The sequence below is a fragment of the Ahaetulla prasina genome, chromosome 16 (assembly GCF_028640845.1).
Source record: "Ahaetulla prasina isolate Xishuangbanna chromosome 16, ASM2864084v1, whole genome shotgun sequence".
In the NCBI taxonomy this organism is placed as follows: Eukaryota; Metazoa; Chordata; class Lepidosauria; order Squamata; family Colubridae; genus Ahaetulla; species Ahaetulla prasina.
In genome coordinates this window covers 5,192,079-5,215,030 of record NC_080554.1, presented here as the reverse complement: position 1 = coordinate 5,215,030, position 22,952 = coordinate 5,192,079, and the positions used below count along the sequence as shown (strand labels likewise).

The 22,952-nt window shown below is 48.3% G+C and overlaps 1 protein-coding gene across 2 annotated transcripts in view; it reads right to left on the bottom strand.

Moving 5' to 3' along the window:
* Nucleotides 1-1,100: 1,100 nt before the first annotated feature.
* Nucleotides 1,101-22,952, bottom strand: part of MED27 (mediator complex subunit 27) — a 121,880-nt gene continuing 100,028 nt past the window's right edge. For both annotated transcript variants that reach the window (XM_058159467.1, XM_058159466.1), the window contains 3 exons: nt 21,948-21,989; nt 7,619-7,696; nt 1,101-2,676 (listed from right to left, as the gene is read on the bottom strand). In XM_058159467.1, the coding sequence (XP_058015450.1) occupies nt 2,542-2,676; nt 7,619-7,696; nt 21,948-21,989 (255 nt within the window). In that variant the 3' untranslated portion in view covers nt 1,101-2,541. The remainder of the gene's footprint in view (nt 2,677-7,618; nt 7,697-21,947; nt 21,990-22,952) is intronic.

The following is a 22,952-nucleotide window of genomic DNA, read 5'->3' as shown; positions in this document are numbered from 1 at the left end:
CAACAACAACAAATAGCAAAATCAAGGCGCGGTCCTGTGGTAACCTGTTTTAACGATTGGCACAAGTTATGACCGTAATCCCGGGCTCAATGATGGTCATAAGTGAAGGACTACCTGTTCTTTTAGTAGGAATGAATGTGTTGTGGTCTGCCAGCAGCCGGCGGAGCTGGCAACGAAGTCGGACAGTGATGAGGCTGAGGAAGAGCGTGGGCCGGTCCTGAAGGCTGGGGAAAGCCCGGATGAGGGCTCTGCATCGGAGGCAGAGGTAGGGCCTGGGCCATCGGGGAGTGATGTGTGGACTCCGGAGCCTCCAGAGGCTGACAGTAGTGAGGCAGAGGAACAGGAGGAGCCTGTTACACGCATGAGAAGAGCTGCCAGAAGGGAAGAGCAGCTCAAGCAAAAAGGACAACTCGGGAGTAGGGCCAACAGATGACTGGCCCCTCCTGTAAGGCTTAAAAGACCAGCAATGGCGTTTGGGCTCTTTGTCGGAAAACAACGTTGATAGTTTCATCTTGTTGCATTTGTTTTGTATCGGTGTCTTCTGAACTTTTGCCAAGAAAGGCCTTTGCCTAATTGGACCAAGGTTGGTGATAGGTCTGAGGAATTGTGTTGGGAGGAATTTGCTTTAATTTAGTTGAACTACGCTGAGAATGAAGTAATTCTCAGCTGTTCGAATAAAATTTGTTTGTTTTTACACTGACTGAGTTTCCTGCTACCTACTCGGGCCTGGGTTACAACAGGATGACTTGAAATCCAGTGGAAGGATTTGTGTTTTTTCATGCTATCCCTGTTTCTCTATGAATCGGGTTGTTGTTTTTTTTAAACGCACAACGGATTGGGAATACAAAAGGCCTTTACACAATGCGTTCAGAGCACGCCTCTCAAGTTTTTTTTCTCATCACAAAATCTGCACGTTTAACCAAGTTTGCGCTTTAGGGAGAGGGGGCAGGCTGCATTGTAAAATTTGGCGAAGAGAGAAACGCGAAGGATAATTGTATTCTAAATAGGACATCGGTCTGGGAGCCGCTAGAGCAGCTGAGGGGTATCAGAATTCCCAGAAATAAAATTACCAGAGAAATAAAGAAACACAAATTCCCCGATGGATCTACCAGCTTCTTTAATACATACAATAGATCAGAGGCGATACTTTTAGCCCACTCTGGTTTTAGTAAAAGAAAGGTGGGGGGGGGGAGAAAGAAAGAAATCATGTGATAATCATTTTTGCCAAAAGAAAAGGGGCTGCGGTTGCTTATTCTACTCCCAGAGCATTGTGTTGTTTTGGGTGAGATCACACAGCTCTAAGTCGCGGTTTAGGGAATAAACCACAATTCCTTGGGTTCAAACATCACATCAATCCATTAGTTTCCATTCTTCGTCTTTAGAAGGAGAAACTTCCGATCTTAATCTTGTCTCTTCTTTGTCTTTCCCTTCAACTTGGTTGTCTTGAATATGTTTTGGGAGGAAATGAAGGATATAATACGAATGGAGGATATATAAATCCAAAGTAGTCCTGATGATCTTATCCAGCTGGGTAATAAAACCCACTAGCACGGATGATGTTACCTAGTTGGGTAATAACACGTCTGCATGAAAGCAACCCAGCTCAGAAAGCACCAAGGACCAGACCCCAAAAAAATCAATTGAATAACAATACTGGCAACAAAACACAAGCAAACCCAGCCCAAATCAAACTACAATCTGCTTAACGGTGACGCGAGAATCCTTTGAATCAACAGTTTCCACGAGGCGCCTCCTCCAGAACTTTGTAGGGCGCTGAATAAAAGCGAGGCGGGTTTTTTTTTTCAAAGGCGGTCTCGTTTTAATAACAAAAGTAAACAAAGAAGGGGAAACCGGGAATGAGCTAACGATTTAAGAGTTCAATTCATTTGTCTAGCTTTCGTTTGAAGGCAAAACAACAGATAAGAGAAACGTAAAGGGTTAAGGGGTTTACGGAGTCTTTCCAGTGGGGATCGTTTTGGTCCCAGGACTGGATCCAGGAGAGATCTTGGGAAGCTGGGGAATAGGTTTCAAAAAGGATGGAATGAGTAAACGATGAGATTCCGTTTGAACCACCGTGTTCTGATCCACATTCGTGATATTAAGACGGAAATCGGGGCGGGAAAAACCCAGTTTTGGACCTCAAGTTGAAAAAAAGAAATTAATTGTAGGAAAGAGACAGAACGGTTTAAAAAAAAAAAAGGAGAACCGAAGATCAAAGGATGAATTTTTATTCGTGTCAGCAGAGGTGGCCGGCTTAGATTCTTCTTGAAAGCCATGAAGGACTTCGGATCAAGCCAAGAGGCTGAAAGACAAGACCATACCTTCTTCTCCTTCTTGGTTGAACAAGGTCATTATTATCCTGAAACCGGTCACGACGGTTCACCAAAAATATGCATTGAACCCTGCTGAAGTTCATGGAGACGTTGATCTCGGTCAAGGAGAAATCCGATAGGTCTACGGAAGGTTGATTTCTGCTCTGGTCTTTCTTCAGATCCGTCTTCTACTTCCAGGTAAGCTGTTCTTCTCAACTCCTAGGCTGGGTTATTGCCTACACGTGTCATGGAAGGCTTCTAGGGTCCGAAAATCCCGCCAGGTTGGAGGGAGGCCATCCTGCAGGAATTTTCCACAACGTTGGCACGGAGCTTGGAAAAGCTTGATGTAACTTCTCAGCCAGGTCTGAAAAACAAAACAAAACAAAAACGGAAGAAGACTTAGGGACTCAGCGTCACAGCTTCGGTTGAAACCAAAACATGGCACTGAGGAAGGCCAGATCATCATCTTTTTAATGACCGCCTAATCCCTTGCGGGGTGGAGTCTGGGCAACTGAATGGAGCTAAATGGAGCTGAATGGAGAGTGTTTTACTGGCCGGATGCCCTTCCCTGTCGCCACTGTGGAGTTTTGTTCAGCAGATATATCCTCATTGTGCCCAGAGAGCGAAATATCTGCCTCTACCTAAGATCGAACTCACAGCCTCCCGATTGTGAGGCGAGAGCGCCACCTCTAGGCCACCGCGCCACTCCTGGGGGAAGCCCAGAGGTAGCCTTAGAAAGGAAGAATGGAACGCTTGAGGGTCACCTGAGCTTCGGTTCTCCTGCGACTCCAACTTTCTCAATAGACAATGATAGAAAACAGGCGTCTTTGACATACAGCAGTTCACTTAGTGGCCGTTCAAAGTTATGATGTCACTGGGGGAAAAAAGGGGGCTGAGGACCGTTTTTCACACTTAACGACCGTTGTGGTCCCATGATCAAAATTCAGACCCTCGGCAACTGACTCGTATTTACGGCGGTTGCAGGGTCCCAGGGTCACGCGGTTCCCCTCCTGTGACCTTCCGACCAGCAAAGTCAGCGGGGACGCCAGATTCACTTAATGACCGTGTGACTGACTTAACCCACGGCAACGATTCACTTAACAACAACCGGCAAGACAACTCGTAAAAAACGGGAGAAAATCCACTTAACGAACGTTGTCAACCCTGACGTATCCGGCCGTGGGCACGTTACTTGGAACCCTGACAAAACAGGGTTTCACTTAGTTTTGGGCTCAATAGTGGTCGTAAGTCGAGGACTACTGGCAGTTAAGTGAAAATAGAAAGAAAAGTTTAAAAAAAGGGGGGAGGAGGAGGTTATATTTCCAATCTTCCTGACAGCAGTCAATGAAATATTTCTGACGATGCCTCTCTCTCTCTAAGGTGACTTCCCAATTTCCTTTCTTCCATAAGCTAAGCCTTTCTAATCTTCAAACTCATAAATCACCCCTCCGTTTTTTCTCTCTCTCTCTCTCTCTTTTTCAGCAAAAAAAAAATCCATGGGGGTTTCCGTTCGCTGATAATTTTTCTTTTTTCTAATTAAACGGATTCATTTCGTCGTCTCCGCTCCTTCCGAGGTCTTCGCCGAACTCTCCACAGTGGGCATCTTGAGCAGAGGTGGGTTTCAAACATTTTCGCTACTGGTTCGGCGGGCGTGGCTAGGCGGGCAGGCGGGCATGGGACTGAGTGTGCGTGGCCAACTTGATGCCACTCACACCCATACCAACTCATGACCGCCCCACCAGTGGCGGGTTTCAAAATGTTTTACTACCGGTTCGGTGGGCGTGACAGGGGAAGGATACTGTAAAATCTCCCTTCCCTCCAGACTCCAGAGGAAGGTTACTGCAAAATCCCCATTTCCTCCCGATCAGCTGGGACTCGGGAGGCAGAGAATAGATGGAGGTGGGGCCAGTCGGAATTTTTACTACTGGTTCTCCGAACTACTCAAAATTTCCGCTATCGGTTCTCCAGAACCGGTCAGAACCTGCTGAAACCCATCTCTGCCCCCCACCTAGTGACGCCCATAGGAAAAGGTAGGAAAATTTAGGTAGGGGCCTCTGTGGCTCAGACTGGTAAGACAGTCTGTTATTAACAGCAGCTGCTTGCAATTACTGCAGGTTCTAGTCCCACCAGGCCCAAGGTTGACTCAGCCTTCCATCCTTTATAAGGTAGGTAAAATGAGGACCCAGATTGTTGGGGGCAATAAGTTGACTTTGTATATAAATATACAAATGGATGAAGACTATTGCTTGACATAGTGTAAGCCGCCCTGAGTCTTCGGAGAAGGACGGGATATAAATTCAAATAAAAACATTTTTGGGGGGGAATTTCCACCTATCTACCCCCGCCCTCCCTTGGCCACTCGTCAACGTTTCTCCTCCTTTAGTGGTGCCAGCCCTAGCCCCTCTTCCTCCCCCACTGCCGCCTCTTTGTTCAGGCTGCTTACCTTCCGCGGCGGCTGGTCCATCGTCCGGAAGGCAAGCTGACCGGAGTTTTCGGCGGCCCCCAGCCAGACGCTGCTGCTGGAAAGCGGCTGGCAAAGAAGCCTCCCAAAGAAGCCTCTTTGAGAGCCGTCTTGCGGCTGCTGGCCACAGGCCATCGAAAAGTATCGGAGGTCGCGGAAAAAGCTGCTGCCGTCGCTGCCATGTTCTTCGCGCATGTGCATCCCATTGGACTTGCAAGGCGGTCCATTGGACTTACATGGCGGCGACGAACATGGCAGGCAAGGCGAGCAAGCAGCGACCGGAGGACTGGTTCAGGTGCGTGGCCAGCCAGCCATCGCTACCGGTTTGACGACCTTGGCCTAATTTCCGCCACCGGTTCGCACGAACCGATGAGAACCGGCTGAGTACCACCTCTGAACTTGAAGTCCTCGAAGCCAAAGGGTAACTGTTACGATTTTCACATTTACATCCTTTGGCTCTCAGTCAAATCCCTTCCACTCGCCGTGCGAAGAAGGAAAAATCAAACTTATAACGCACCTCAGGGAATCCTCGCCTTACGACCGCGGTGGAGCCCCAAATTTCCTGCGCTGAGGGAAACAATTGTTCGGTGTTTTTGTCCCACTTTAAGTGACTCCCTGCAGTTGTTCAGTTAGTGACGCGGGTTGTTAAGTGAATCTGGCTTCCCCGTCGACTTTGCTTGTCAGAAGGTCGCAAAAGGCGACACCCCCCCCCGTCATAAACGCGAGCCGGTTAGCGCCTGAATTTTGATCTCGGGGCCACGGGGATGCTGCAACGGCGTGGAAAATGGATCCAAAGGTCACTTTTTTTTTCCCCAGTGCCGTCGTTAATTTCCAACGGCCGCTATAAGAACTGTTGTAAGTCAAGGACTATCTATGGGATAAGAAAGGGAAGAATGCTAAGGTTGGTTTTCTACAGTAAGCGAAGGTTAAGGCTTAAAGGGGTTCTTCTTATCAAGACTACATTGAGGGCTCGGAGAGAAATGCAGTGAAAAATAAATAAAAATAAAACCCAGTTTCTGGCGCCATCAGATTCGAACTAGCCACAACGGTCATGAATCTTGTCACGGGAGGTCTGGATGAATTATATCGATCAGAGAAAATAGCTCTCCGAGGGCCGTGCGGGCTGCCTTTATGAAAATGAATTCGCCTTGCCTTGATTGGAGCTGCTCCTCCATCTCAGGCAGTCGATAACTTCCTCTCTCCTCCTCAGAGGATTCTCGGAGTAGAGAAAGCAAGTTAGACTGGCGTTCAAACAGGGCCTGGCCCATGGCGGCTTGTTCGCGCGTCGTATGACCGGCCTCGCGTTTCATCCAAGACCACCCCCCCGACGTACAGATCCTACAGCCACTTGTCTGGAATGGGGTGGCCCGCGGAGCCATTTCTGCAGACACGCGAGCCGTCGCCTTAAGTCAACTCCACTGCGCATGCGCCTCCCGCCGACGAACTGATTTTCGGGTCTCTGCCGCGCAGGCAGGAGATGCGCGCACATGCCCGTGCCGCCCCTCCCCTCCCAGGAGTCTCCACGCAGCCCGTTTTGGATGCCAGGTAAGTACAGGGCTCACGCGGAGGCTCTGGGAGGGCAAAAAAACAGGTCTCCCGGAAGTCCGGAAACAGGCTGTTTCCGGCCTCTGGTGGGCCTCCGGAAGGCTGGGGGAGGCCATTTTTGCCCTCCTGGAGGCTCCAGGAAAGCCTCCGGAGCCTGGGGAGGGCAAAAAATGGGCCTACTGGAAATCTGGAATGGGCTGTTTCTGGCCTCCAGAGGCTTCAGGGAGGCCTGCTAGTCCCAAAACGGGGTGAAGGGGATCGAACACATATGTGCAGGGGGGAAGTGTGGGGGGTTGTGCGCAACTGCACAGGGGGCCTGGCATGCGTGGGGGCATTGCATTATGTACACAGTTGCGTTTTTGGCACCCAAGGAAAAAAAGATTAGCCATCACCGGTATAGGGTCTCCTGCCTGAGCACGGGGTTAGGCTAGAAGATCTCCAAGACCCCTTCTGTTATTTTGGAGTCTCCCATTCAAGCAGGGGGTTGGACTAGAAGACCTCCAGACCTAGAAGACCTCGGAGGAGAAGGAGGATTACGGAGTTCTCGTCGCTCTCTTGAGCTTGGTTGGTTTCATGCAGACATCACATTACCCAACTAGGTAACACCATCAGTGCTAGAAAGGAGTGGGATGTGATGACAGGAGGAGGAGGAGGAGAAGGAGGAGGAGGAGGAAGAGGGAGGGGAGGACTGTGTGGTCCTTTTTTTATTTTAAAACAAACATTTCATCTTTCCTTAAACAGCGTGTCGTCTGGGTAGAAATCTTTTGCGCAATAACAATGAACATTTACAGCCACGGTCATTATTTTATCTATTCTTAAATTAATACTAATACATAACACACCTGCTATGATGACAATCCTCTTCTTAACTTATTTAACTTTGTTAACTTTGACTATGGGGTCCTTGATGTTCCCTGAGCTTGGTGGGGTGTTTTTTTTTTCTGCAGACATCTGATGACCCAACTAGATAACACCATCAGGGGCCTCTGGTGACTCAGACTTCTAATGCAGTCTGTTATTAACACAGCTGCTTGCAATTACTGCAAGTTCAAGTCCCACCAGGCCCAAGGTTGACTCAGCCTTCCATCCTTTATAAGGTAGGTAAAATGAGGACCCAGATTGTTGGGGGCAATAAGTTGACTTTGTATATAAATATACAAATAGGATGAAGACTATTGCTTGACATAGTGTAAGCCGCCCTGAGTGTTCGGAGAAGGGCGAGATATAAATGCAAATTAAAAAAAAAAAAAATCCCTTTGAGATGGGCAGCGTCTCAAAGTCATAAAGAAATAAAACCTACCATAAAGGACCGGACCACCACATCAGGCATCTGAGGGAGCTGGTAATGCAACAGGGCTGTGGTTGCGTGATCCGTCACCTGCAGAGGAGACAAAGAAGAAGAAGAAGAAGAGCTATGAAACCCCGACCCAAATCATTCTAGCGACTGCTAGATTACAAGATCTAATACAGGATGGTCTCGACTTACAACTACAATGGGGAGCAGAGTTCCTGTTGCTAAGTGAGGCGGTTGTTACATTTAGGAAGGGAAGGAGGGAGGGAGGGAGGAAGGATGGGAATGAGAAGGAAGGAAGGGAGGGAGGGAGGAAGGGAGAGAGGAAGGAGATGGGAATGAGAAGGGAGGGAGGGAGGGACAGAGGGAGAAAAGAAGGAAAGAAGGAAGGAAGGAAGGAAGGAAGGAAGGAAGGAAGGAAGGAAAGAAGGAAGGAAGGAAGGAAGGAGAAGGGAATGAAAAGGAAGGGAGGGAGGGAGGCAGAAAGGAAGGATGGATGGATGGAAGGAAGGAAGGAAGGAAGGAAGGAAGGAAGGAGATGGGAATGAAAAGGAAGGAAGGAAGGAAGGGAGAGAGGAGATGGGAATGAAAACGAAGGGAGGGAGGGAGGCAGAAAGGAAGGATGGATGGATGGATGGAAGGAAGGAAGGGAGGGAGGGAGGGAGGGAGGGAGTGAGAAGATGGAAATGAAAGGGAAGAAGGAAGGAAGGGAGGAAAGAAAGAAGGAAGGAAGGAAGGAAGGAAGGAAGGAAGGAAGGAAGGAAGGAAGGAAGGAAGGAAGGAAGGAAGGAAGGAAGGAGAATGAGAAGGAGGGAGGGAGGCAGGAAGGAAGGGAATAGATGAGCAGAGAGGCAGAAGAGCGGGAGTGGTGGAAGGATGGATTTAATGTATTCCATTTATACACGGCCTGACTTTGAATTGACTCTGGACACTATTCAATAAAACCCAGCAGAATAAAAATGCGGTACAATAATTAGATGGATGGACAGACAGGCAGGTAGAAATTTAACAGACAGGAGAGAAAAATACGTAAAAAACTTTTAAAAAGTCTTTTTTTAATCATTCCCACCCCCACCCTTGTTTTACTGTTGTAAGCCATCCACAGTAACCCCGCAGCGAAATTCGGCCAGGGAGTTTGGGCTGCTGTTTGTCCTGGGAACTCCCCAGCACAATTTATCTCTTTGGGGTGGACCGAGAATAGCAGCAATTTTTTATGGTGCCTGAACCTGGAGCCGAGCAAATTGCATTTTTGGCTGAACAGAATTCAGACCCAGCCTCTAAACCCCGCAGAGGTGGGTCGAGTGGCGCATTTTCATCGCCCTTCAGCTCCCGTGAATTAAAATGCAGGCCTTGATGTTGTTGGTGGTAAGTGCAATTCGTCAGTGGAAGCGTGCGCACACACACCCACACCCACACCCACACCACACACACACACGGCCTTTGGCTCTGCTGTAGAGCAGGTATTTTTCTTCCCTCGCAGGGCGAGTCAAGAAATCTTTGACCATCCTATGCTAAACAACCCGACGTCTCCCAGCGGCCATTCCCATCCGGCATTAAGAGAGAAGCCGGATGGGAGGTTTCGGGAGGAGAAGGTTGTGAGAAAGATGTTCATGGCTGCTTTTGTGTGTTGGGTTGGAAGGGAGGGAGGGAGGGAGGGAGGGAGGGAGGAAGAAAGGAAGGAAAGAAAGAAAGAAAGAAAGAAAGAAAGAAAGAAAGAAAGAAAGAAAGAAAGAAAGAAAGAAAGAAAGAGAGATAAGGCTGGATGGAAGGGAGGGAGGAGGAGGAAGAGAGAAGGATAGATGGGAGGGAGGGAGGGAGGGAGGGAGGGAGGGAGAGAAGAAGGAAGGATGGAAGGAAAGGAGGAGAGATAAGAATGGATGGAAGGGAGGGAGGGAGAGGGGGAGGAAGGAAAGAGAAAAGGAAGGAAGGAAGGAAGGAAGGAAGGAGAGATAAGGATGGATGGGAGGGAGGAGGGAGGAAGAAAGGAAAGAGAAAAGGAAGGAAGGAAGGAAGGAAGGAGAGATAAGGATGGATGGGAGGGAGGGAGGGAGGGAGGAAGGAAGGAAAGAGAAAAGGAAGGAAGGCAGGAAGGAGAGATAAGGATGGATGGGAGGGAGGGAGGAAGAAAGGAAAGAGAAAAGGAAGGAAGGAGGGAGAGATAAGGATGGATGGGAGGGAGGGAGGGAGGAAGGAATGAAAGAGAGATAAGGATGGATGGGAGGGAGAGAGGGAGGAAAGAAGGAAGGAAGGAGAGATAAGGATGGATAGGAGGAAGGAAGGAAAGAGAAAAGGATGGGAGGAAGGAAGGAAGGGAGGAGAGATAAGGATGGGAGGGAGGAGGGAGGGAGGGAGGAAGGAAAGAAAGAAAGATAAGGATGGATGGATGGATGGGAGGGAGGGAGGGAGGGAGAAGAGCTTGGACCATCACTGGTCCAGAATAGTATGGAGTTTCCTGCTTAAGCAATGGATTGGACTAGAAGACCTTCAAGGCCCCTTCCAGCTCTGTTATTCTGTGTCCATCACCAAGAAGGGCACTACTACTACTACTACCGCTGCTGCTACCGTAGTCGTAGTAGTCGTAGTAGTTGTACAACCTACACTACTACCACTAATTTGCTCTGGCGAGAAAGAGGCACTGCCATTAACAAACCGAACGAGGCCACGGAGCACTCTGAGCTAGTTTAATAGCCGGCTAATGAGATTTTGCTGAAAGGTAAAAAACACACACACACACACACACACACCAGAAAAACCCCACCACCTTATAATCATATTTTCCAAACAGAACAAGGGGCGTCCGGCGGCAGCTCAGAGGAACAGAGGAAGACGTGGCCTTTTGAACCCCATCAAAGGAGACACGGAACAAGGAGAAGAAGAAGAAAAAGAAGAAGAAAAGAAAGACAAGCAAAATCACCCCATCGATTTAACAAAGATATTCCAGTTTCGTTGTGCGCCCCCCCCCCCCGCTCCCGAACAGCGATTTCTTTCAAGAAGCGTTTGCTTTGACCAAGGAGAGAGTCAAAGATTCAGTTTAGGGAAAAATGATCCTCCGTTGAGTTATTGACAAGATCATTAGCGTGAACTTGAGATATTTTAATTTGTCCATCCGAAATTCAGAGCCCGTTTGGACGGGGAGTGGGGAGGGGAAGCTCCCCCTGTAATGACCCTTCCCAACTGCGGCGCCTTTGAACCCTATTTCAACTTTTGATTGCAAAACTTTTCTTTCAAGGGGGTGGGTGGGTTCTGATTTATTTATTTAAAAGTATAGTTTAAAAAAGTGCGTACAGTCAAGGCTCTGGTTTTCCCAGTTGCAATGGATGGCTGTGAAAGTTGGATCATAAGGAAGGCTGAGCGCCAAAGAATGGAGGACTTTGAACTCTGGTGCTGGAGAAGACTCCTGCGAGTTCCTTGGACTGCGAGGCGATCCAACCGGTCAGTCCTAGAGGAGATCAACCCTGACCGCTCTTTAGAAGGCCAGATCCTGAAGAGGAAACTCAAATCCTTTGGCCATCTGATGAGAAGGAAGGAAGGACTCCCTGGAGAAGAGCCGAATGCTGGGAACGATGGAGGGCAAAAGAAGAAGGGGACGGCAGAGAACGAGGTGGCTGGATGGAGTCACTGAAGCAGTCGGCGTGAGTTTAAATGGACTCCGGGAGATGGTAGAGGACAGGAAGGCCTGGAGGAACGTTGTCGAAGGAGTCGCGATGGGTCGGACACGACTTCGCAACTAACTAGGCAACATCATCAGTGCTAGAAGGGAATAGAATTGTGGAGGAGGAGGAGGAGGAGGAGGAGGAGGAGGAGGAGGAGGAGGAGGAGGAGGAGGAGGAGGAGGAGGAGAACGACAATAACTGTGGGCTCCTTGGTGTCCCTGAGTTTGGTTCTTTTCTTGCAGATGTTTCATGACCCAACTAGGTAACATCATCAGTGCTTCAAGAGAGTGGAGTTGGAGGAGTTGGGAGGAGGAGTTGGAGGAGGAAGAGGAGGAGAAGGACTGTGGAGTCCTTGGTGCTCTCTGAGCTTGCTTGTTTTCTTGCAGATGTTTCATTACCCAAATAGGTAACAGCATCAGTGCTAGAAGGAAGTAGGATATGGAGGAGGAGGAGGAGGAGGAGGAGGAGGAGGAGGAGGAGGAGGAGGAGGAGGAGGAGGAGGAGGAGGAGGAGGACTGTGAGATGCTTGGTGCTCTCTGAGCTTGGTTGTTTTCTTTCAGATATTTCATTACCCAAACTAGATAACAACATGCGTTCTCCGCAGTCACACCAAAAAAAAATCAAATGATGGTCCTACGGGAATATTATTATTATTATTTGCAGATATCTGGTTTTTAACTTGGCCTTTCTCGTTGCGAGCACCTTCTGCTTAAATATTATGTTTCTTGCTTCTTCCTTTTTGCGAAAGCAAACGTCGACGACGCCGTCAAAAGAAGAAGGAAGCCTTAAAACCCACCGAGGAGAAAGGGATCGTGGTTAAGAGCATTCATCAAAACCTGAAAATCCTCCCGAGCTTGAAGGCCCAGCTGACGGATGGTGGAAATAAAATGATGTAAAAGGAGGCTGTAACATCCTCGAATCCGTCTCCATCATCGGCACAACCTCCCTCGCGTTTTTCTCTTTTTAACGCCTGGGATCCATTTCTCAGACAGAGGCGGGTTCTACTCCTCCAACCAGTCTGCCAGGGTCATCTTGAGGGGGAGCGAGTGCCAAACGCGGTGCTATTTTGGTTGGGCTGCGTCGAACGACAGAGGAGCTGAGATTGGATGAAGCAGAGTGTTTGGCTTGATCAAAGGTAGAAAGAAGAATGGCCACCCAGCAGCAGAAGAAGAGAGTTTGGGGGGCCCATCATCCCTCTCTTGATAGACCTGCTGAGGTGTCTTGCTGAAATCTTTCAGCTTTGGGGCAAGTTAGCTGCTTGTATGGGAGTGTCCATCTGTCCATTCAACTGTTCATCTGTCCATCTACCCATTGATACATCCATCCATCACTTCATCTAGCCATCACTTCATCTATCTATCCATCCATCCACCCATCACTCATCTATCCACCAATCCATTCACTTAACCATTCATCCATCTACACATCCTTCCATCTCTCCGTCCATCTACTAAACCATCCATCCATCCTCCATCCATCCACCCATTGATCCATCCATCCATTGATCCATCAATTCATCTATCTATCTATCTATCTATCTATCTATCTATCTATCTATCTATCTATCTATCCATCCACCCATCACTCATCTATCCACCAATCCATTCACTTAACCATTCATCCATCTACACATCCTTCCATCCATCTACTAAACCATCCATCCATCCATCCATCCTTGATTCATCCATATCCATCCATCCATCCATCCATCAATTCATCTGTCTATCCATCCATCCACCCACCCATCCCTCCACCCATCCATCTACACATCCATCCATCTCTCCACCCATCCACTAAACCAGAGGTCAGCAACCTGCAGCTCTGGAGCCACATGTGGCTCTTTCACCCCTCTGCTGAGGCTCCCCGTCACTCAAAATATGTGTCACAACCACCAATGTGTGACACCCACCGGCACGCGATTTGTTGAGCTTTTCAACCCCCGGTAGGCCAAGATAAATCCAAGAAAAGGAAAGTTTCAGAAGAAAACAGACCGTTTAATTCAAGTACATGCGCTAGTTTTGTGGCCGCTCAAGAAATAGTCAGGCAAGGGGAAGGGTTTTGTGGCTCCGGGTGTTTTCTTTTCTGTGGGAAACGGGTCCAAATGGCTCTTTGAGTGTTTAAGGTTGAAGACCCCTGCAATAAAGCTTTCATCCATCCATCTATCCATCCACCCATTGATTGATCAATTCATCCATCCATCCACCCATGACTCATCTATCCACCCACCCATCCATTCACTTAACCATCCATCCGTCCACCTACCCATCCACTCATCCATCCATCCATCTACACATCCCTCCATCTCTCCATACATCCACTTAACCATCCATCCATCCACCCATTGATCCATCCACCCACTGATCCATCCATCCATCCACCCATCACTCATCCATCCACCCACCCATCCATTCACTTAACCATCCATCCATCCACCTACCCATCCACTCATCCATCCATCCATCCATCTACACATCCCTCCATCTCTCCATCCGTCCACTAAACCATCCATCCATCCACCCATTGATCCATCCACCCACTGATCCATCCATCCATCCACCCATCACTCATCTATCCACCCACCCATCCATTCACTTAACCATCCATCCATCCACCTACCCATCCACTCATCCCTCCATCCGTCTACACATCCCTCCATCTCTCCATACATCCACTAAACCATCCATCCATCCATCCATCGTCCATCCATCAGGTCCATCCATCAGGTCATCCATCCACTGATCCATCCATCCATCACCTGCCCGTCCATCGTCATCCATCCACTCATCCTCCATCTCTCCATCCGTCATCCATCCATTGATCCATCCATCCATCCACTGATCCATCGTCATCCATCCATCTACATCCCTCCATCTCTCCGTCAGATCCATCCATCCATCCTCCATCCGTCAGCACTGGATCCATCCAGGTCCATCCATCAGGTCATCCATCCACCCATCCATCCATCTCATCCATCCATCCATCCGTCCATCCATCGTCCATCCATCACTGATCCATCATCCATCCATCCATCCATCATCCATCCATCTCTCATCCATCCATTGATCCATCCATCAGGTCCATCCATCACCCATTGATCCATCCACCCACTGATCCATCCATCCATCCATCCACCCATCACTCATCTATCCACCCACCCATCCATTCACTTAACCATCCATCCATCCATCCATCCATCCATCCGTCCATCGTCCATCCATCTCCATCCATCTCTCCGTCAGATCCATACATCCACTAAACCATCCATCCACCCACCCATTGATCCATCCACCCACTGATCCATCCATCCACCCACCCATCCATTCACTTAACCATCCATCCATCCACCTACCCATCCACTCATCCATCCATCCATCTACACATCCCTCCATCTCTCCATCCGTCCACTAAACCATCCATCCATCCACCCATTGATCCATCCATCCACTGATCCATCCATCCATCCATCCACCCATCACTCATCTATCCACCCACCCATCCATTCACTTAACCATCCATCCATCCACCTACCCATCCAACTCATCCACCTACCCATCCTTCCATCTCTCCATCCATCCGTAGAGGCATACATATCTTTTGCCCCACCTCACCACCTTTCTTGCCACGGTTATTAAGCAAATCCCTGCAGTTCTTTCAATTAGGAACACGGTTGTTAAGCGAATCGGGGTGCCCCGTTGACTGTGCTTGTCAGAAGGTTGCAAAAGGGGATCACGGGACCCCGGGACACTCCGACCGTCATAAATATGAGCCGGGTTGCCAAGCGTCCCAATTTGGGTTGCGTGACCAGAGGGGGGGTGCTGCAATGGTCATCAGCGTGAAAAAAACTGTCATCCGGGGCAGTCGTAACTTCAAACGGTCACTAACCGAACTGTTGTAATCCCTCTATTAGGATTAGTCCCTCTATTCTGTTTTCCTCTGGTATTTGTCTTGGGCTGGTCTGCCTTATGCTGTAAAATGCCACGAGGCTATTTTAGCCACCAAAGAACAACAGCACCGAATTGAAAATGTTGGATAGCCATTTGTCTGAAATGGTGTAGGTGTCAAGGTTCCAGAAATACCTCTTCTGCGTAAAAGAAACTCAGAGACATTTCTTTTCCAGAGTTCTTTACTAGCATGAGGAGACTGGCACACGATGAGTGCAATTCCAAAACTGAAGTTCCGGATTCTTTTCCCAGTTATACAAACCCCAGTAGTCCCACCCCCCTGACCCCTTTGATGGTCACATGGCCCCACGTTCTTCCAGTTCATTCGAATATCTTCTTGCCACTCTTCCTGCAGACGTTAACACCATCCGACCTTGACCGCTTGAAGAATGTTACCATACCCCTCAACCCCCCCCCTCCTCCCCTCAGGGGAAAAATGTGGCAGCGTCTGGAACCCTAAAGTCTAATATGGTTTCCAGGCCTGACAGTAGGGTTTCCTGCCTTGGCAGGGGGGTTGGACTAGAAGGCCTCCAAGGTCCCTTCCAACTCTGTTATTATGTTATGTTATGAAACGGGAGGATACGACCGACTGATCAATATCGCCAGAAGTTTTCCCTTCCTTTTTTTTTTGCAAAAGAAGGCCTTTTGGAACGGAGCAATGGGTGGGAGGAAAGGGCTCAGCCCAGCCTGAGGGTCCTTTTCTTTTCTTTCTTTTCGAGAGGGGGGGGGATATCTTTATTTCCTTGGTTTATTTCAGCGGGCAGGAAGGTTCGCGGGAAGGTTCTTCCCGCCGGGTTTAAAATGTCAAGGAGAAGGCAGAGACCGTCCCCGACTCCTCTCGGCCCTTTTGTGATGCGTTTACTGTGTGGCTCTATTCTTTCCCCGATTCTTCCCTGCTGCTTCTGGCCAAGACCGAACAAAAGGCCCAGCACCCCACCTGGGAGCTCAGGAAAACCTCTCGGGGTGAAACTTTGGTGAAAACCTGAATGGGTTTCTTTTTCTTTTTTTTTTAGCTATAATGGGTCTTCGGGGAGCTGGACACCCCCCACCCCCCAGCCACCAACACCATATCAAATTAAATAAGATGCCTGGAGTTTTAATAACCTGAGAAAAGATCTCGACGGGAGTTTGGAAATAGTGGCACGAAAGCAGAGCTGCAGATATTCCCAGTTTGACAGAAAACGGGGAGGGGGGGGACTTTTCATCGGGTGCGGATGTGGCTTTTGGGGGAAATTTTCAGACTGGGAGGGCGGTTTGGGGGTGGCTTGGGGGATAGGGGGCTCCTCCTCATCCCTTCCGTGTGTGTTATTGGCAATAATTGCTCACAATCGTCTCTTGCAATGTGTTTCTCCCCCCCCCTTCTTATAGTTTGGGATGGTGGGGGGGGGTGTTGGATGTTTTTTTTGGGGGGGTGGTTACGCACCCCAATACAGGTAGTCCTCGCTTTATGACCACAAGTGAGCCCCGAATGTCCATTGCTAAGCGAGGCGGCTGTTGAGTGAGCTTCGCCCCCATTTTACCGCCTTTCCTGCCGCAGTGGGTGAAGCGAATCGCCGCCGTCCTTAAGCGAGTCACGCGGGAGTCACGCGAGTCTGAGAAGGTCGCAGAAAGGGGGGTGGGGGTGTCGACCTGACCCTGGGCACGCTGTGACCGTCATAAATACGAATCTGTTCTCGAGCTTCTGAATTTTAACCCTGGTCGCAAGTGCGGAAAATCAGTCGTAACTTTGTTTTTTCAGCGGCGTTGCAACTTCGGACGGTCACTAAATGAACGGCTGTAACTAGAGGACTCTCCATACTAAGTTGGGACTCTGCTGAAGGTTTTATTTTTGAGATAAACCAAAGTCAACAAAACGCAAACAAGGAATCAAAGGAGACACACACACAAAGACTTTTCTTGGAAGCTGTCCAGGGTGCTGAAATTCAACCCGAATTCACTTTCCTATATAGAGTAGATTGTCCTTAGACCTTAGAGGTCTTCTAGTCCAGCCCCCTGCTCATTTCAGAGAAGTGACTATCCAGTCTCTTCTTAAAAACCTCCAGCAATGGAGCGGTCACGACTTCTGGTGGCAAGCTGTTCCACTGGTGAATTGTCCTTATTGTTAGGAAGTTTCTCCTTAATTCCAGACTGCTTCTCTCTTTGGTTAGTTTCCAACCATTGTTTCTCGTCCTGCCCTCTGGTGTTTTGGAGCAGGGGTCCCCAACCTTTCGGACCTCAGGGACCACTAAATTCAGAATTTTAAATCCCGCGGACCGCTAATATGATCTGCCTTAATGACTGGCTGGGCGGGCGTGGCCGGGTGGTCATGTGACTGGGTGGGCGTGGCCAACTCGATGTCACTCATGTCGAGGGATGCCTCACCAGCCTCTACTCACCCCTCCTTTTCCCAGCCACTCCTCGCCTCCCTGTCGGGGCACCGCAAGAAAGAGTTGGCAAAACAGCTCAGTTTAAATTGAATCTGACGGAGAAGCATCTACTTACTTACGGGGACCACCTGCTGTTACCGAATACCTCCCACCGACCTGTACGCTCGCACAGAGAGGGACTCCTTAGGGTGCCGTCCGCCAAGCAATGTCGGCTGGCGGCCCCCAGGGGAAGGGCCTTCTCTGTGGGGGCTCCCACCCTTTGGAACGAACTTCCCCCTGGACTCCGGGAACTGCCAGACCTTCGGACTTTCCACCACGAGCTGAAGACCTATTTGTTTGTTCGCGCCGGACTGGCATAGGATTTTTTAATAGGATTTTAATTAGTTTTAATGCTTTAATATTTTATAATTCAGGGTTTTATTTTTAATGTTTTAATTCGGCCATTTGTATAATAAGTTTTTTAATTATGGTTTTATGTGCATATTGCTGTTGTTTTATTATGGCTGTAAACCGCCCTGAGTCCTTCGGGAGAAGGGCGGTATAAAAATTTAATAAATAATAATAATCTCACTCACTTTCCAAGCAGAGGGAAGACCTGCGGGAGTGCAAGGCCAGGGACCGGCGCCTGGAGGCTCAGCAGGCTGAGATGATTAGTTAGTTCCAGGCCATGATGCTGTCCCATTGGAACGAGGCCTTCCGGCTCTTCGCCACCAGCGAGTCTTCCCTCTAGCCATTGCCCAAAGCCCCGCACCAGGAGGCTGAAGCAGACTCTGTAAACTGTTTAGAGGGGGCTGCCGAGCACTGTGAAGCGGTAGGTAAGTCTAAGTGCTTTGCTAGTGCGATTTTGGCAAGAATTAGTCCCCATCAATGGCATCACAAAATCAATGCTATTGATGGTGTTGGTTATCACCTTTAAAACGCTCCATGGCTTGGGACCGGGATACTTACGGGACCGCCTACTGCCACCAATAGCCTCCCATCAACCTGTGCGCTCTCACAGGGAGGGCCTCCTTAGGGTGCCATCAGCCAAACAATGCCGGCTGGCGGCTCCCAGGGGAAGACCATTCTCTGTGGGGGCTCCTGCCCTGTGGAATGAACTACCTGTGGGGCTACGCATACTCCCTGACCTCCGGACCTTTAAGCGCAAGCTCAAGACTTTCTCATTTCATCGCGCAGGGCTGGCCTAATGGGGATTTTAGAATAGAATAGAATTTTTATTGGCCAAGTGTGATTGGACACACAAGGAATTTGTCTTGGTGCATATGCTCTCAATGTACATAAAAGAAAAGATACGTTAATGGGGTTTTATTGGGTTTTTATAATTTTTATTTTATTATTTTTAACTTTTTAGCCAAATTGAATTAGATTTTTCGTGATATATGGTTTTAATTGTTGTCTTACTGTTTTATTTTGGCTGTACACCGCCCTGAGTCTTCGGAGAAGGGCGGTATAAAAACATAAATAATAAATAAATAAATAAACGCGGAGGTTTCGGGGTGAACAATCAGGGAATCCGGGATCTGCAGAAATGGCTTGCTTGCCTTAACTCTCTTTGCCCACCCAAAGGGGAGACGACGTCCCCGTTTCTCCTTTTTGAAATCTTTTTACGTAAATCAAGTGAAGTTTTAAGGGACCACTCGAAATTATTAATAAAAAAAATGTACATTAAAACGACATCATTAATCACGTCCGGAGTGATGGGGATTCTGCAAAATGCTCCCGCATCCTTCCTGATTTATTTGTCGCCGAGTTATCTTTGCAGCAGGAGGGGACGTTAGTTTATCATAGTTTTTTTTTTTTTTTAAATTTCTCTCTCCAAGTTCAAAACACCCACTCCCATGCACGCAGCTACATGGATCCCCAGAAAAACAATCCAAACCAAATAAACTAGTTATAAAAACTTAATAACATTGTCTGCCAAGGTACCAATCGATCTCTTATAATCAAGGCATAAGGGTAACATTCGGCAATATTTCTTACTACACGTTGCACACAAGTCGGTGACAAACCCCAAATAATCAAGGCTCTGAATATCTTGGGAAATGAGGTAAAATAAATGCAATTTATCTATGACAAATGTCTTTGAATACTAAAGTCAGTTGAGTCCGTATTACTTTCTAGACAAGAATCGTACATGCTTAGCAGAAGGTATTTCTTTATATCCTCTAGGTTTCTATTATAAATTTCAGAGAGCCAGTTCGGCCCCAGCAAAAGGCACCAGGCTAGAAACTGGGAGATTGTGAGTTCTAGTCTCACCTTAGGCACAAAAGCCAGCTGGGTGACTTTTGGCCGAGCACCAGGAGATGATGATTCTAGTCCTGCGTTAGCCATGAAAGCCTACTGGGTGACTTTGGGCCAATCACCGGGAGACGGGGAGTTCTAGGCCCAACTTATACAAAAGCTGGCTAGGAGACTTTGGGCCAATTACCGGGAGATGGGGAGTTCTAGTCCCACCTTAACTACGAAAGTTGGCTGGTTACCTTTGGGCCAATCACCAGATGATGGGGAGTTCTAGTCCTACCTTAGGTATGAAAGCTGGCTGGGTGACTTTGGGCCAATCACCAGGAGACTGGGAGTTCTAGTCCCACCTTAGGTATGAAAGCTGGCTGGGTAACTTTAGGCCAATCATCAGGAGATGATGATTCTAGTCCTGCATTAGTCATAAAAGCCGGCTGTATGACTGTGGGCCGATCACCAGGAGACGGGGAGTTCTAGTCTCGCCTTAGCCATGAAAGCCAACTGGGTGACTTTGGGCCAATCACCAGGAGATGGTGATTCTAGTCCTGCGTTAGTCATGAAAGCCCACTGGATGACTGTGGGCCGATCACCAGGAGGCGGGAGTTCTAGGCCCAACTTATACAAAAGCTGGCTAGGAGACTTTGGGCCAATTACCGGGAGATGGGGAGTTCTAGTCCCACCTTAACTACGAAAGTTGGCTGGTTACCTTTGGGCCAATCACCAGATGATGGGGAGTTCTAGTCCTACCTTAGGTATGAAAGCTGGCTGGGTGACTTTGGGCCAATCACCAGGAGACTGGGAGTTCTAGTCCCACCTTAGGTATGAAAGCTGGCTGGGTAACTTTAGGCCAATCATCAGGAGATGATGATTCTAGTCCTGCATTAGTCATAAAAGCCGGCTGTATGACTGTGGGCCGATCACCAGGAGACGGGGAGTTCTAGTCTCGCCTTAGCCATGAAAGCCAACTGGGTGACTTTGGGCCAATCACCAGGAGATGGTGATTCTAGTCCTGCGTTAGTCATGAAAGCCCACTGGATGACTGTGGGCCGATCACCAGGAGACGGGGAGTTCTAGTCTCGCCTTAGCCATGAAAGCCAACTGGGTGACTTTGGGCCAATCATCAGGAGATGGTGATTCTAGTCCTGCGTTAGTCATGAAAGCCCACTGGATGACTGTGGGCCAATCACATGGAGATGGTGAGCTCTAGTTCCGCCATAGCCATGAAAGCTGACTGGGTGACTTTAGGCCAATCACCAGGAGATGGGGAGTTCTAGTTCCACCTTAGGTACAGTATGAAAGCTGGCTGGGTGACTTTGGGCCAAGCACCAGGAGTTGAGGAGTTCTAGACCCAACCTATACAAAAGCTGGCTGGATGACTTTGGGCCAATCACCGGGTGATGGGGAGTTCTAGTTCCACCTTAGGTATGAAAGCTGGCTGGATGATTTTGGGTCAATCACCAGGAATAGTGCTCACTAAAGAAAAGAATGGATCGGATGAAGACCCAATAGCATGTGGACTGACGAAAATCGGTGCAACGGTCGTAAGTGTGGAAAAATGGTCATGGCTCCCCCTTTTTTCAGCACCGTTCTGTAACTTCCAACTCGACAAATGGCTGTAAGTCAAAGACCACCTGGTCTAGGTTAAAAAGAGAGAGAGAGCCAAGGAGGTGGGAAAAAGTTTTTAACAGCCCAAACAAAAGCTGCTTCATTAGCCGTAACAAGTTTTAAGGCAGTTTATTGATGAAGGATTATCATCGAGGCTACTTTGCATTAGAAAAATCTTCTCTTGCGCAAAACGAAGCCTGAATTTTGAGAAGGGAGAGTGGGGGGGGGAAAAAAGAAAAGAAAACCCTGCTTCTAATCCTTTAATTCTCACCCTCCCTCCAGAGTAAAAGACTAAGTAAGTAAGCTATTCTGGGTTTTAACGCTAGTTAAGGGCTGGGCGGTTTCATAGCTCCCCAAAGCTTTTTCCTTTTTATCCGAAAGAAATCGGCCAAGGTCAATCTTGTTTTTCATTTTGGGTTCAGCTCCCCAAAAAATTAATTTCAGTTCAAACAGGATCACCTCATTCGTTATTAGCCAAATTTCAATCTCATTTCTGTAAACAAGGAGGACCTCTTTAGAAGTCAAGATACCTTACCTTCTGGAAGACTTGATAGCTGGACTTCGACCATATATCAAGCTAGGGAAGAAAGCAAAAAAATAAATAAATCTGTATTAGCATACTTCTAACAACTCAAGATCCATTCAAGCTTTGGTTAGGCTTATTTCATGTCAAATAAGCCTCTTGTGGCTCAACAGACTAATGCAGTCTGTTATTAACATAGCTGCTTGCAATTACTGCAGGTTCTAGTCCCACCAGGCCCAAGATTGACTCAGCCTTCCATCCTTTATTAGGTAGGTAAAATGAGGACCCAGATTGTTGGGGGCAATAAGTTGACTTTGTATATAAATATACAAATAGGATGAAGACTATTGCTAACATAGTGTAAGCCGCCCTGAGTCTTCGGAGAAGGGCGGGGTATAAATGCGAATTAAAAAAAAAATTATTCTTGACGCTGCTCAACAGGGCTCAAAGGCAAACCCAACTATGCAGGAAGGTTCGGGCTGAGGAAGACTAGAGAGCTGGTTGTGGAAGCGCGCTTAGACGTTCAGGATGGGTGGCGGGAGTGTACGGTGTTGAATCTCATTCCTCGGTCCTGTAAAAGAGACTTGCGTAGTACGCGGTGAATGGATAAGTACTGTTTCCGCTTTTACATTGTGTGTGAATCAGTTGTGTTGTGTTGTGTGTGTGTGTGTAAAGTCTGAAAGTTGGTTTTTCGTACCTCTTATTGTTTTGTTTACTTTGTTTATTATCATTATTATTTATTGTGATTGGCTACGCCCACCCAGTCACCTGACCACCAAGCCACGCCCACCAATTAAGCCACACCCACCGAACCGGTAGGGGAAATTTTTAGATTTGACCCCTGCCTCCAAGGTGCCTTTCAACTCGTTGTTTATTCTCTTGCCTTCTTGGTAGCAGGAGCGACAGAGGACCAGCTCTCCTTGTGTTGTGTCTCGCTCGCTTTCCCTGCAGCCGGGTCCCTCTTATCTACTGCTGAACGCTGAGGAATGTCCTGGCATGCCTCCAGGCCCCAGCCCT